General features: G+C 32.4%; 1 protein-coding gene across 2 annotated transcripts in view; it reads right to left on the reverse strand.

Annotated features, from left to right (window-relative positions):
- Neto (Neuropilin and tolloid-like) overlaps window positions 1–16,461 on the reverse strand; it is a 343,486-nt gene that overhangs the window by 43,021 nt on the left and 284,004 nt on the right. For both annotated transcript variants that reach the window (XM_076412141.1, XM_076412140.1), the window contains exons 6-7: window positions 8,644–8,881; window positions 2,789–2,916 (exon numbers count right to left, since the gene is read on the reverse strand). In XM_076412141.1, coding sequence (XP_076268256.1) covers window positions 2,789–2,916; window positions 8,644–8,881 — 366 coding nt within the window. The remainder of the gene's footprint in view (window positions 1–2,788; window positions 2,917–8,643; window positions 8,882–16,461) is intronic.

Here is a 16,461-nt window from a genome sequence, read left to right on the forward strand (position 1 = left end):
TATAAAAATGCAAAGTAAAATTACTGTAATATAATTGACGGACATACACACAATCTAATAAAACTGATCTCTTTATTTCACATCTGCCGAGAAAAGAGCACATTGACGTCGCGTTTTACGCTGCCGGCACTGCTTTCTTCACGGCATCCAGGTTCGAGGTTACAATTCAAGAACGTTTACTCGATCATGCAGTCAAGTGGTTCAAATTCTGGAGGCAAATCAGAGGCAAATCAACCCCCTGAAAACTCAGGCCATCATATTCCATAAGAAACCCTACGCCCTGCGTGTCTCGCAACTTAAGATCGACACCTCAACAATTCCATGGCTGGACAACGTCACATACCTAGATCTCCACTTCGACCAACGGTTCGGTTGGCATTCCCAAATCCAAAAAGTAATCCAGAAATATTCGTGGATAGCAAACCTGCAATCTTCTCTGATCTCTCTGCGCATTTCCAAAATACAGACGCCATAACCTTGCCAGCCGAGTGTCGCGTTTTCCCACGCTTTGGAGTGGGTTCATCGTGTGCAGTCCACTCGGAGTGAAATGATGGAGTCATGTTTCACCCATTGTCATATATCGACGCAAAATCTCGGGTTTAGTACGCTTGATCATCTTCAAACACTACTCCGAATCATCAACTCGTCGTTGTTTTTGATCAAAAGTGAGCTCGCACGGCACCCACTTTGCACAGATCTTTCTCATATCCAAATATTCGTAAACGATATGATGTATACGTTCAGTTGATATCTTTATAATGTCTGCTATTTCATTCAATTTCAATTTACAGTGATTCAAAATCATTTTGTGGATGTTTTTAATGTTTCCGTCGGTAACAACCCCTTTTGGGCGTCCGTTGCGTTCACAATCTTCGGCGCTGATTTCACCACATCTAAACTTGCTTCAACTGCATTTTTTTCCTTCAAAAAGCAATATTTTATCAACACGCAAAATTCCTTTTTATCCATTTTTTCACAATAACAAAAGTTGCTTCACTCAAAATGCTATAATTCACAAACTAATGATCCGACAGCTGTCAAATTTATACACGCATCTTTTGAGGGTCAAGGTTAACTAAAAAACATATGGATTTAATTCTAGTAGCGCCCTCTATGTGTCAGGCCGGGGACTTTTCAACTAATCAGCTACACAACACACACGACTAATCCAGATAATTTTATTTTTTTTATATGACATATTTTTGACATATTTTTTAAATTGGAGTAGAAAAACACCTCTAAAGAAACATTTTTCCAAAATTACTGACAAAGTTAAATATCTATTTTCTCTGTTTATATAGTTTTGCAGCTTGACGTCGGTAGAATAAAATGATTTATATGTCAAATCATATCTTTGTATAAGCGATATCTGCTTTACGTAGACCTCCAGTGAGTACCATAAAATTTGCATGTCGAATCGTCCATAATGAACTTACAAATAACTTTATAAAATGAGATTGCGCTATTACCCTGTTCGTTTTTCCTTTAATGTCTCCCATCGACTTCCTTATGCTCTTTGCGGCGGAACATCAAAGAAATATTACACTTCCATCCGACCCTTCTGTCCTTCCGTTGCCGTATTCTCTAATAAAAACGAAGCGGGAGAAAAAAAAGGAGCGACAGCAATAATATTTATCAAAAGGGGAGCCCCAAAAACGGCTTACCTTTTAATTCGGTATCAATGAGGTTTTGCCTATCTTTATTTTTAATTTCGGGTTTGTTTCGTTTTGTTTGGGGTGAACTGTATTTTTTAAGTATATATTACTTGTTCATTTAAATATTGGACCGGTTTGTTATTGCAGTTGTTAAAATGATCAAGTAGAAGATTGTAAATGAAAGATTATTAACACTTAGTTACCGTGGACTAAGTTGGAAATGCATTTATATTATTTTATAAAAATGAATTTAATTTAATATTTCATGTCACCCTTGCTTGATAACTATAAAGACAGATTTTATAAATATATAATATAAATATAAATATATTGATAAAATATAAATAATATATTTTGTAATTAAATATGACTAATATATCATGACAACAAGAAATAATTATTTCTATGTAACTTAATATACATTAAATTTAAAATATAAAATAAAAAATAAAACAGAGAATAGAAATATATAACTGAAATAAAAAATAACATTAATAAGTTATAAAAATTATAATTTATTAATAAAAATCATAATCTGTACTCTTCGTAATGAAGGATAATTGCTTTTTCTGTTAATCTCATCAACATATTTAAAATATTCCCCCCATACTATCACTCTTATATTGCTAGGTATTATTTACTAAGTTTTAGTTATTTTTTTATTGATATTGTTTATAATTATACAAAATACTGAAATAAAAAAATACTCTAAGACTATATATATATGAGAGAAAAAATATAGTTACATTTTACGGCTGTAAGACTATCACATATGCATAGTAACACATGTTGCATTGTATTACATCCGGTTATATAACTTCATAAAATAATATAATAGTAATTAATTTGTGCTATTTAGCGTAAGAAATGAATAACTTTAACACGTATACACCTACTTACTTGTATTTATTTGATATTGTGCTTCATACATAGTGTAAAATGTTTTAAAAATATAAAACAAGATGCTAGAATGGTGAAGTATAGAAAATGCGAGATATTAAAGACGTCTAAGAAGAGTATTGCAGCTAAAATAATAGTACGTACACAAACCATAAAGAAATAACATGACAAATATTACGGGGAATGTTGTGACAGACGTGACGTGACGATGATATCTGTGCAACGACACTTACATGACAGTTATCCTCATCCCAACGGAACCTGCAGTTGTAGAAGCCATTGCATTTTAGAGATGATGATATGCAGGTGGCGTCCTCACAGTCGAACTCATCATCAGCACAGTTCTTGGTTTTAGATTTCTCTGAAAATAATAACAGTTAACAGTAATATATATTCCACTGAAAATACTGGACAATACTGGTCATTCCAGCCATAGATATAAAATAAATTTATATAAAAATGTCGGATACATAACTCATTCTTACCCTATATTACTGTAGTTCTCTATATCTAATTACCAATGAGTCAATATCAGCAATGACAAAATATAAGAGGGAAAAGGCCAGGAAATTACATCCTAAAGCTAATCCAGAAAAGATAATAAAGACACAAAACGTTCGTTACATTTTCCAATAATATTTGTTCTCTTTTCACTCCCAGAACGTTTCATGTACTCCGCAGTATTTCCAAAATAAACATCCCCTTATTATCTTTAGCCAATTATTAAATGTTTTAGTACGTGTAGCGTTTTTTCTTTAAAGTTCCGTGTTGTTATTGCTAATTAAAAAGTATATTTTTATTTATTTCATTCAATGTGTAACAATAGCAACTTTCATATATTGTGTGCTATATTTTATATAATATTTATGGAATTATTTTTCTTAATTTCGAAAACAAAAATAATAAAGAATAGAGATATACATTTTTGCATTGCCAAAATGGCTAATAATTGAAAGAAAAAGCGTTCAATTCAGATATAAATTTTATAAAAAAAATGTTATTTCAACGCCATATGAGAGATCTTGAGTCTATCGACTGTTTGGCTGTTTTCAGTCGATAGTTTCCAACGATAATTAAACACCTCCTAAGTATCTGTCATCGAGTTTGTACACTTAGAGTGTTCCGAATTTCCACGATTCAACACAGAACAAGCCGGGAGACTTGTATATATTTCACAAGCGACTAATCCCGATCCAGTTAAGACAGAGCCTACCTAAGTGAGCTCGAGCAATTTACCTCGAAGAAAACTCGTCGTCCGCCGTTTCACCGACAAACTGGATATCAAACCTGCTCACCATGTCCCATATAAATTAGCCCTCCGACCAGCTTATTATGCAAAAAGCTCCTGCGAACTCAGTCATGCAGGACGTGACCCCCTGATCTCGTCCCCCTAAGCCCTATCTCGTTGTTCTACCCGCCACCTCTCCCCGTCTCTCTCACTCTCGCGCGCGCTCGTTCGTTTTTTTCCTGCCCGCCGTGCTCGAACCAAATTTTTATCCTGTTACGAGTTTTCGGGTGTGGGGATTACAAATGTACGCCGAAAGACTGAAAGGCTTGGCCTAGGTTTAGGACACGTTTTGTGCCTGTCTGCTTTGGTTTGGAGAACTGTCCTTTGCCGTAAGCTCCCCATCCGGAGACAAAGAAAATCAAATATTGTTCTATTCGATCAAATTTTTTTTGACGTCACTCTCTTTGTAAAGTTTCGCCGGTAGATGTTGGAGAGTTATGGAGGTCTTGTTGTTCTTGACTTTTTTTTATTTAAGCACGCTATCTTCCATGAAAATCACGTAATTGATCATAGTTGTGTTAAAAAAAGATAACAGAGCACCCCTTATTGTAAGATATATAAAAAATAAATTATATGTTATAAATAAATGTTAGATATAATTAATTATAATTATATTATTAAAAAAAATGTGAACATTTTAATATCCTATTGAATTTGATCTCAGATTTAACAAATAAATTATGAGACACCGACTTCTTTCGAAAAGAAAAATATACGAGAGTGCACAATCACACAACACTAAGAAGGTATTGTAGTCTGGATGTTAGAACAAAATCATATTTTCTAAGATTGGCCCTCAATAATATACCCTTGAGAAGATTTTACCATAGGTCATTGCCCCTGGGCTATTTGGAGTATATTCTTAGTATCACAAAGTGTACAATATTTTTATTATGTATAGGTAAACCAATATAATTATGACACCTAAAATATAAATTATCTAAAATGTAGATAACAAAGCACCTATTATTATATAAGACATAAGACTTATCATAAGATATGATACTAAAAACTGCCACCATTTTAGTTAATTTAGACAGAATTTGATCTCAGAAATCTTGAACAAAGAAATCAAGAGAGACCATCCCATTTTGAAAAAGAAAAATATATTACTAAATTATAAAAATATACCAGGGTATAAAGTGCCACAAAATTAAGGGATCATTCTAGTCTAGCCATTTAAAAAGAATCATAATTCTCAAACTTAAACTTTTAAGAAAAATTCTTTTGAAAATTCTTGAAAATCTAAATTGTTTCCGGATATGCAGGTTTTTAGAGACGGTTCACATGATACTTCAGAATCTACAGAACCGATTTAGTTGAAGTTGAGTATGAGCCTTCTCTATGTGGGCCATTGTGAACCATTTTTCGCCCAATCATAGCTCTTTTTGGCCCTTTTTACATTTCAGAATTTTTGAAGAATAGCATATAACCAAATTTAGTTTTAATTGATTAATCTGTTCAGTAAAAATATCGATGACTTGATATATCATGTTAATCCTTTCGTGAAAATTAAATTCGAGAAGAACGCTTTAACATCTTCCCTAGGTTATATTCTCAAATTCCTGATGGTTAAATAATTGATTTTTTAAATCTCTAGACTGGTATAGGCCCTTAAATTATCAAATTACATTTAAGCGATATAGACACTTATATTCGATGTGTCCATATTTCATTTTAAAAGAAATATATCGACAAAAACACCGCCACACTTGTTATATCTATCGATACCCATACCCTCTCGGAGTATAAATTATACTGTCAAATCAGAGACAGGCCGAGAAGAAAAAAACGCACACACGCAGGACAAGCGAGTCCCGTTGTAAAATAAGTGTCGACGAGAACGATGGAAATTTATCTTGTCCGCGGCATTCAATTTTCTACCCTTGTTAAAACGCCGAAGAACCTCTGACAAGTTATTAGCTAGGGTGCTGTTCCAGGCTGTCGATGTTAATGTGAAGGGCGGGCGACTAGTTGAATTTCTTCTGGTTGTTATTAGAAAACCTTCGAGGTCAGAACCTTTCGACAAAAAGTACTTCTTTTACGGTAATATATCAGGCAATAGCTCTAAAATGTTATTACCAACGAACGAGATCGTTTTTAAAAATATTCAAAAATAATAAGAATACCTTAATGTTGTTTCTATAACTTAAATTAAATGTTTAATAAAAATATTCTCATTCATAAAAATGTGGAAGAAGGTACATATTTTCTTGGCTTATCCAATGTAGCTCATGTATTACATTTACTGGTATTACGATTAGTAGTTCATCATTTCATTTATAATATTCCATCTTGTTGACAACAATACCCAATATGATAATTTGGATTTATATAAATTATAGTTGATTTATGCAATTACAATTTTATTCATAATAATGCTGAGTATGATTTGCATTTTCTTAGTAATAGCTTAAAAAAATTCAGATTAAAATCTGCCTGATCATTTTATTTTATTTTCGAAGTTTAAAAATTTACATATATTTATTTAGGAATACCAGGTGTCTGAAACATATAAAAACTATAGAAATAACGAGAGCACAATAGGTCCCAAGGTCCATAACTCATCTATATCTCTTATTTCCTTATTTTAATGTCGCTGAATAATAATTTAATACATACTATTATAAGAATTCCTTCCATTTTTAATATTTTAGGATATTACAATTGTAATTTTATTCATAACAAAGTAGAGTATGATTTATATTTTCTTGGTAGAGATTTATAATAATTCAAATTATAATGTACCTGGCTGAAAAGTTTTGAATTAATATGCGTTTAATTTAAGAATTTTAGAACATATACCTTACATATATAAAGAACCTATGAGAGAGCAACATATCCCATGATTCATAATTCACCTGCATCTATTATCTCTTCATTTAATATCGCTAAGTAATAAATTAGCACATAGTATTATAAGCATACTTTGATGTTTTATTAGAATTTGTTTCATTTTCAATATGGGATACAAGTATATACAACTATAACTTTATTCATAATAATGCAGAGTGTGATTCAATTTTTTTGGAAATCGTTTATAATAACTCAAATTATAATGTAAGTGATTTAATCTAAGAGATTGTGCATGAAAATTCGTTTATTTTTAGATTTTAAAAATTGTAACATGCATTTATTTATAAAGAATAGAAGATTGATGATATGCTTAAAAATAAAAACATAAAAATTATATAAACTGCGAGAGAATATCTCCCCCGATCCATAACTCACCAGCATCTCTTATTTTTTCATTTAATGTTGCTAAGTAATAATTTAATATATAATAATATAAGCATACTTTAGTTCTTTTAATGAAATTTGTTCCATTTTCAATATAAGATAGTTGTAGAATATTACAACTATAATTTTATTCATAATAATGCAGAGTATGAATTACATTATATTGGAAGTGCTTTATAATAATTCAGATTATAATGTACCTGATTTATTCTTAGACATTGTGGACCAAAATTCGTTTTCTTTCCGATTTTCAAACATTTTAATATGCATTTAGTTAGAAAAAATATAATATTGATGATAATCCTCACATGAAAATTATATAGACTACGGAGAAGCAATATCTCCCTTGATCCATAACTCACCTGCATCTCTTATTTTCTCATTTAATGTCGCTGAATAATAACTTTGTTTGAAGGCGTGTCGGGGCGAAATTTCCTAATCTAGAGATTTAATGTATTTATGGGGAACGAACAAGTTGTTCTGTAGTCATCTAGTTTTTAAGAGAGGGTCGGCACCGGCAAGGCGGATAGAACGGGATGCAGCGCGAAAGTTTGCCTCGGCGAAAGAGTAATAGTTCAAAAAGTTGCCGGTTCCGAGTGGGGCTTTTGCCTTGGAAATGAGTTTCTCAGGCTTAATGGGATTGTTATGAATTTGGCCAAGTTGCCGGTTGACAGGAGGGAATTTTAAATTTTCTAAATCGCGACGACCTAAGCTCCCTAGAAATTTCAAGAAAATATACTAGCTACTTGAGGCTAACCACTATGCACATAATAATATACTGTTGTTTGAAGATTTTGAAATTTATTTCTTACATTGTTACCAGTCGGGTTGCTGATTAACCTACAATTTGTCTTTACAATAGCTTAAATTTAAGTATATATCTAGGAGAACCCATCGTCCTATCTTAGTCTCTAGCTTAACAATGTTTATGTATTAATACTGCTGTTTTTCTATATACTATATATTTCAACACTACACCGGATTAAATAGTTTGATTATTTTGGGTCTATATCCTATTCTGATGTTATCCGAGAGTTGCATTAGTTTAATATTGACATGATCTACTTCCGACACATTGTTAAAATGTTCAATGGTGTAGTAATTTAAAGTTATCAATACTTTGTTGATTATTGAAACTTAACTGATATTAAATATAACTAAATACCATCTAAAAATGTTTGGTAATGTTAGTTCTTGACATATTTATTTTAATATAGAGACATTTATTATTTTATTTAATGTTATGTCTCCAATATATTTATGATATTATATTTAAAATACTATGAAGACAAGTTTTAGTAATATATCATTTTTAAATTATTCCAATTACTGAATTATCAGAGATATGATTAACCTAATAAATTGTGGTCGAATTTCCACCATAGGGCAATCGCTAGTATTGATAAAACTGTTATACACGTACATATATATATTGAATTTAAGATATTACTTCGAACTGGTAGTAAAAAACACAACTCACTCAATATTCCGCCGCAATTTCCCGCATATATGTCCATATATCTCATGAATCTCTTAACCTCGTGTAAAATTTATGCTTACCTTTGGTATATTCCCGGAAGGCGGTGAAATTGGCATAAAAGGTCGTCTTGTTGCCGAGAAACTCGGCGTAGAATCGCACGATCAGGACGTTGTGGTTCGTGTCCGATAAGACCGTGTCAGCGATGGACCCGCAGAATTTCTTTTTCGAGTTGATCGTGTCGTTGGAGAACACCTCGACAAAGTTCGACTCGCAATCGTTCGGGTTATCCAGCTCGAAGCTCTCGAACTGAAGCTGGATCTGAAATGGAACAGGTGTAATATTAAAGTAAAATCATTAATTCGAAAAAAAAAATTGTCGCTAATTTATGGCGAAGGCGCGGGTAGAAAATCGAATCGTTCATTATATTTATTTTCTCTACAATAATTTGTTTTAAGGTTTAATAAATTATCCTGGTTTATTTAATTTATTGCATTGTTTACCTAATATATCATTTAATATACAATATCCAAGGAGGGAGGCTTTAATAAGTCTTAGGTAGCCTTGATCACACTAGTATAAACCTTCAGCTGTTAATCAGTCGTGAATTTAATTCCAAATATGATACCTTGATGTTCATTAACCATAATCCATTCCTAAATATTATACATCGAGTTCGTACATTCAGGGTCTCCCGAATTTTTACAATTGAACAGGAAACAAGCCAGGATGTCTATATATATTTCACAAGAATATAATTCCGAGCCAATTATGAATGAGCCTAAGTAAGTGAGTTCGAGTAATTTACCTCAAAGAAAATGTTTCGTCTCCAAATATCCAAATACATTATTTCCTTACTGCTTCGTTATGCAATATCTCCAGATTTTGGCGTTTAAGTCAACCATTAAGAAACGATTTTAAGAAAAAAGCTGCAAGGAATCTTGGAATATTCTCAAATCCTCGGAAATAAATTCACAAATATCTTCAATTTTTTTTTGTCAATTATTCATAAATTTAAAGCTGATCCATAATGAAATAGGGTGAGTTCAACGATCTCACACTACGAATTCATTTTACAGTATTTCCCTCACACATTCTTTTTCGTATTTGGTAGTCTTGGCGTACCTTAACTTATTGCGTTATCCGAATTAACGATCTAGAGCAGTAAAATGGATTATTCCCGAACGTCACAAATAGTTATCTTAATCCTTTTAATGCTACTCATAATTATTATAATAAAAATCGTCGTGTATCCTATTTCTGTTACGACATTAAATGCAAAGTTTCTGTTGAGCAATAGAGGGTGTCCCAAAAATTAATAACTCTGTAGCGAACTTGAAGCATGTCGAATTTTACACCATTTAAGATAGGCCTACAAAATATCAGTGCCACTAGTAAACAATAACGAAGATCTGGCTATCCTGAGACGTTGATCTCTGATATCATTGAAGGGTAATTTGTATCATTCAGTCATTGACCATGGTTCAGTAGAGACGTGCCACCATGGACAGTCCGAGAGTCTCTTCAGGTAACACTGCGCGGCACTTCCCTTTCTTCTTTGTATTCTTCACATTTTATCTAACGCAAATAAATAACGGTCACATCATATAACCATCACCGTTTTATTTTGTCTACTAAATTCACCAGTTACATGTAAACCCCAAAATCCTAACACAAAAATATTGTACCCTAATACAGTAATTTTTATGTAATATTTTGTTAAATCTTGACTTAGTCTGATATTTTTTTGTGATATCAAATACACGTAGTGCCATTTTGGAGCTGTTTCGCCAAGGGAAACACTGATTTGCCAAATTTAACTGATTTCATAAAATTATCACTTAAAATATTTCATGTAGTTTTTTTGAACACCCTGTATTTCAAAACTATCTCCAATCCCCACACCTCATTCACGTTCATCACTGGGAGCGCAACGGCGGGGGCGGAGTAAAGAGGGAAGCCGATAGAGCAGCGGGTTAAAAACGTTTTTCTTGGCAACGTCTCAAGTTCAACATTCGTTTCTCATCGTCTTCGCCCGCTCGTCCCACTCCAAGTTCGGGATAGATTGACGGACGGAAAAAATATACGATCTCGCGACAGCACATAAAATAATAAATCGAGATCGGGACCGAAAGTTCGGCTCCGGAATGAAGAATAAATGATGGCGAGGCGTACCGGCAAAGATGAATGGACGACGACAGACGCGTGGGTCCGGGCGAGACGTAATCGAAACATTCCCGTTGAAAAAATCGCCGATACGGGATCGGGGATTCTCGGTCGGTAGGATGTTATTACCTGCGAGGATGCTCCTAATGTATCAGATACCACACTGATAGGACGATGATAATGAAAAGAACTAGCAGGGTGAATATGATGAAGCCGACTATCACGTTCTCTTTGCTCACATTTTGATCAAACTCCGACGAGTCGATGTACATAATTCAGTTTGAAGTATAACTAACGTTACGTATGTCAGTTAAATTGACACATCTATTATCATACATGATGTTGTTAGTTCATAGAAGACTTGGATAATTTTTTGAGGTGACAATCACCATAGGACATATTTTTATCATAATTAACCAAAAGTAACAAGAGCCACAGTTCTGCTAATAATATATTTCTATTCATACTTTATACAAACTATTCTTATCTAGGACCTTAGCCAGAAAGACAAAAATAAACGGAAGTACATCTGTACATGTACAGTTCACGTATAATCAGACCACACAAGCGCCAATAATAATTAATAACACTATCATTCCATATAGCAACAACGCTAGGTATTTCGGAGTGAATCTTGATGCAAAAGTTCACTGAAAGGAAAAGGTAAAAAGGGAAGGAATCAACTGGAGTTCAAATATAGGATAATGTATCGGCTAATTGGAACATAATCACAATTATCAGTACATAATAAATTATTATTATACCAGCAAGTATTATGGGCATACGGAGTTCACTTATAGCGATGTTCCGCGAAAAGCAATAAAAATACAATACAAGTTTTCTAGAACAAGATCTTTAGAATTGTCGTAGGTACATCCAGATACATAGTACTGATTACCTGCACTTAAATCTTCAGATGCCAGACCGTAAAAGCACCAATAACATTAAATAATATTATCATTCCATATAGTAACAACGCTAAATATCTCGGAATGAATCTTGATGCAAAACTTCGCTGGAAGAAACATATAAAGAAGAAAAGAAAAGAACTGGAATTGAAATATAAGAAAATGTACTGGCTACTTCAAAGAAAATCACAATTATCAGTACACAATAAATTGCAATTATATAAGCAAATACTGAAACCTGTATGGACATACGGAGTTCAATTATGGGGATGTTCTGCAAAGAGTAACATAAAAATACAAATTTTTCAGAACAAATTCCTGAGAGGTATTGTGGGCGCACTCAAGTAGCATAGGACCACACGATACCCACAGGCAGTCAAGAAATCAAGAGAACTGTAAGGTGGCATGAGGAAAGACTCCATTCTCATGAGAATATTGAAATATTGCAGCTTTTGGATATCACCAGAATAGGACACAGACTCAAAAGAATCAAACCATCTGATCTTGTTTAGTGTTGTGTAGTGAGGTACATATAATAAAAAAATACAGCAGTGGCATGTAAAAAACATTATTTCACCAGAGACTGAGATAGGGCCGATGGGTCATCCTAGTTATATACCTAGATTTAAGTTATCACAAAGACAAATTCTAGGTTAGACGGAAACGACTAGTAACAATGTATCAATTAAATAACCATAAAGAAATATTAATTTTACTGAAACAGTTTGGTAATATTAAATAAAACTAATATTTACCACTTCATATTTCTTAGTGCGTTAACTCGAGATTCATACAAAAGTTCATATGTATAATAGCCATTAGTAGGTGCAGTAATATTGCAACTTAATGATCCAGGAGCTTATTCAAAAAACCGCTTTAAAAAAAGATAAAAATTTAAAAAAGAGATATTCAGTGTGGTGAACTTATATCACTTTTTAATTCTCCTCACACCTCGAGGCAAGATACTTCTTTATTAATTTTTATTAACCAATTTTACTATAAAAACGAGGGTTTTCTTTAAATTTACTAGTATAATAAATAAGAAATGAATTTAAGAGTTATTTATTCGAGAAAAATAAGGTCTAATCTCGCGAACATTAATAAGAAATCAATAGCCGGAAGAAGCAGCTACTACAAATACTGTAGAACGTAAATAACATATCCGAAGAATAGATATAATTAAGGGAACTTGAACCTTGTTATAATACATAATGTCTCAGGTCCTTTGTCTACGGAACGTATCCTCCTTTGTCTATACAAGGAGTTTTAATTACCTACAGATGTATTTCATGAATAATTAAGCGGACTCCGGAAAACTGGCATCAAAAGCATAATCGATACTGTTAAAATAATAGTGCGGGTTTAAATGAAAAGCAATAAAAGATCGCTGAACGCAGATCCCCTTGAATAACTCCTCGAATTTCCATCAAGTAGACCCTTATATCCAAAGTTCGGTGCTGGTTTTACGCTTCGAAAGCATCAAATTGTATACACACTTTACGTCAGCACATCTATCAGCGTCTCTAAGCCATTAAACAGTAGAAGCATGTTTAACAATAGGTATGGATAGAAAAATTAATCCCTTAAGTATTATCCGTTATCCCTTCATAATTCTATATACCCTATTCGTAAACCAAATGCGAAAGGTATAGGAAAAGAATTAATGATTGCGGAAGAAAAACTAAACGATTAAAATTATGAAGGAATTAGAACGTACACTCTATTACCAAGAAAACATATTTGATTTAAATCACATGCCAATATATTTGAATATGATGGCAAACATTCTCTATAGATTTCAACATATGAATACTGGTTGCGACGTTTTAAACGTGTTGATTTTGACGCCGACCACAAAGAGAGTTCTGGACGGCCAAAAAAGTCAATACTCTATCAAATCATCAATGGAATTTGTCGTCGACGATAGCTAATGCGTCCAGAACTACTCAAAACACGGCCGGAATATAAGCAAAGACACAACAGGATTGTTTTTCAGCATGACAACGGTAGACCACATGTTTCAAGATCGATGGAAATATACTTTCAAAAAATTATAATATTTTATCCTCATATCTATAACTATTTTAACATTCGAGATAAATGATGAAAATTTATTTGATCGAGCGTTGATAGTTTTTATTAAACAGAGTCAATTATGAAATTAGCATATTTAATTACGTTATGTTTTTAAAAGCAGAAACGCGACAAACCATTTTAGTCTCGTTCGGCACACATGGGCTCGAATTGTAACTTTAATTTGTGTTAATTTTATTTATTTTTATTGTATCATTTTTTGTTATATAATTTAGTTGACGTTTTGAAGGTTTTCTGACTTAAGAGTCGAAGTATTTTTATAATACGTTCTTAAACGTCCAAAACTATAATTTGAAAATAATCCAAATAAAATATTTACTATAAGAAGAAACATTATAACAGGAAAGTGCGTATCACAGGTTGGTAAATTATGACAACAAATTACTTTTTGTGATATTTTTACGGTCATATTTACATTTAAAATAGACCGATAATGCTATAAGCACAGACTTCATAATAATTTTCTGATCGAAGAATGTTTCTTAAACTATTTACAGGAAATATTGAGAAATATGCGCCCACATCAAGACAAAAGGAGAAAGGCTATCGAATGTCCTGAAATTCTCGTACTCGCCGACTTTATTCGACTTTAATTTGGTCCGTAAATCGCGAGGAAAAGTCAAAGCACAAGATCGAAAACAAGTACAGATGAAAAATAATTAATGTAAACTTTATAGCAATATGTAATAATAAATAGCGACGTAATTTCTTCTAAAGCAATCTTAGATTCATAAATAAAAGCAAAGGAAATGTTGGAAATACACCATAATTTTCAAAAAATATTAATAAGTCGATTTACTTTAAGAATAAATAACATAACAGAGAAATGCGTATAGTATATCAATAAATTATGACAACTAATCTAAACACTCTAGCAATAGAAATCCATAAATAAAATAATGTGTTAACAGTTTCTTGGTGGGAGAATAACTCAATAGTGCGAAAAAGTACTTATGAGATGTTGATATACACGAACCTCAAAACCAAAAGGACTAGTCCATCGAATATCGAGGAATTTTCATAAACGACGACATAATCTGGCTCATAAATCGCGAAGAGAAGTCAAAGCCCGAAATAGAGCGAGGGCACAGATGAAAAACACTTGTTGTCTTCTAAAATTTTCAGAGCATACGGTGTCGGCTCACGAGTTTAAAGCCGCCCCACAATAAAACAAGAAATAAGCCCATAAAACTAAGTAACGTCAGTCGTATAAAGAAAGCCCGTGTTCCACGAGAGGGCCATAAATTCGCCCCGCAGAGAGTATTAATTTACCGCCTATTCGGTATCTCGTGGTAATGCACTAACATCTTTTAGTAGACGGATGCGTGACATTTTATGGCGAACAGATCGCTTGTGCTGGAGCTTGCTATCGCCGACAACTATGGCTTTAAATTTAGTACAATATGGATTAACACCAGCCGAATTATTTCAGTATTCTCTCCTCCAAAAATCACTAGATTTTATTCAATCATAAGTTGTTTAAGGATTCTGTGGTAACGCTTTTAGCAAGGCTACCTGTTATTTGTAAAGTTTGGGTGGGTCATCTTGTTTTCTTATCTCTGTTTACCAACGACTAAAAGGATGACAAACTTTGTAGATCACAGATATCTATATATTCACATTGGATCCTTCTTCCTCTTCAGTTTCTTATGCTATTTTAGTTATAAAGACAAAAAGATTATAATGAACATAATTATGATGTCTTATAAATACTGATTTTTCAACTCCTAATTTGGTAGTCTAGTATTAATGTCTGCAATAAATAAGAATTTATAAATTGTCTGATTCAGTTCCTCTAGTTTAAGAAAGCATTTTTGAGCTACTTTCTATTGAGCATTTCTGACTTGAAAACTGACCCTTGAATCGTTAGAATATATATATATATATATATATATATATATATACATATATATATGTATATATATATATATATATATATATATATATATATATATACATATATATATATATATATATATATATATATATATATATATATATACATATATATATATATATATATATATATATATATATATATATATATATATACATATATATATATATATATATATATATATATATATATATATATATATATATATACATATATATATATATATATATATATATATATATATATATATATATATATAAAGGTCATCATTTTTAAAATGTGAATTAAGCCTTCATTAAAGATGCAAACTGCTCTAAAAGTTGCAATTATAATCGTGTCAGTACGTATATAAGTAGGTGTAAGAAATGGGAAAAGACAATGGCAAGGAAAAAAAGGAAATGGCATGGGAAAAGAATACAAAATATCGTATTGTAACGAATGTCCTGTGAAGCCAGCCCAAGATAGGAAAGGTACCGAGCAAAATAGAAAAAAACACGTCTAGCGGAAAGGACGTCTCATTGACTCGTTATCGAAGGTTCCGGATACAAGTACCGAGGGTAGACGAAGCTTGTACGGAGTTAGCCCTGGTAGAAGAGCCCTTATGGAAGCAATAACCACAAAATTTCAAAAAAGCCTAAGATCGTAGAATATTTGAACATTTTTAAGAATCCATAATATACGTGTTCTATCCACGTGAGAAATTCCTAGCGGGAAGAGTCTTTCCCTTTCTAAAATTCTAAATAAATTGAGATGCAGAAAAGGGTTTTTTGAACTAGCCTTCTTAGCCGCCACCATGAACATTAGAATTAACAGTCAAGAGCAGAAATGTGAGAAAA

The sequence above is a fragment of the Rhynchophorus ferrugineus genome, unplaced genomic scaffold (assembly GCF_030347505.1).
Source record: "Rhynchophorus ferrugineus isolate W39M unplaced genomic scaffold, kcgeb_rfMv2 rfM8, whole genome shotgun sequence".
Taxonomy (NCBI): domain Eukaryota; kingdom Metazoa; phylum Arthropoda; class Insecta; order Coleoptera; family Curculionidae; genus Rhynchophorus; species Rhynchophorus ferrugineus.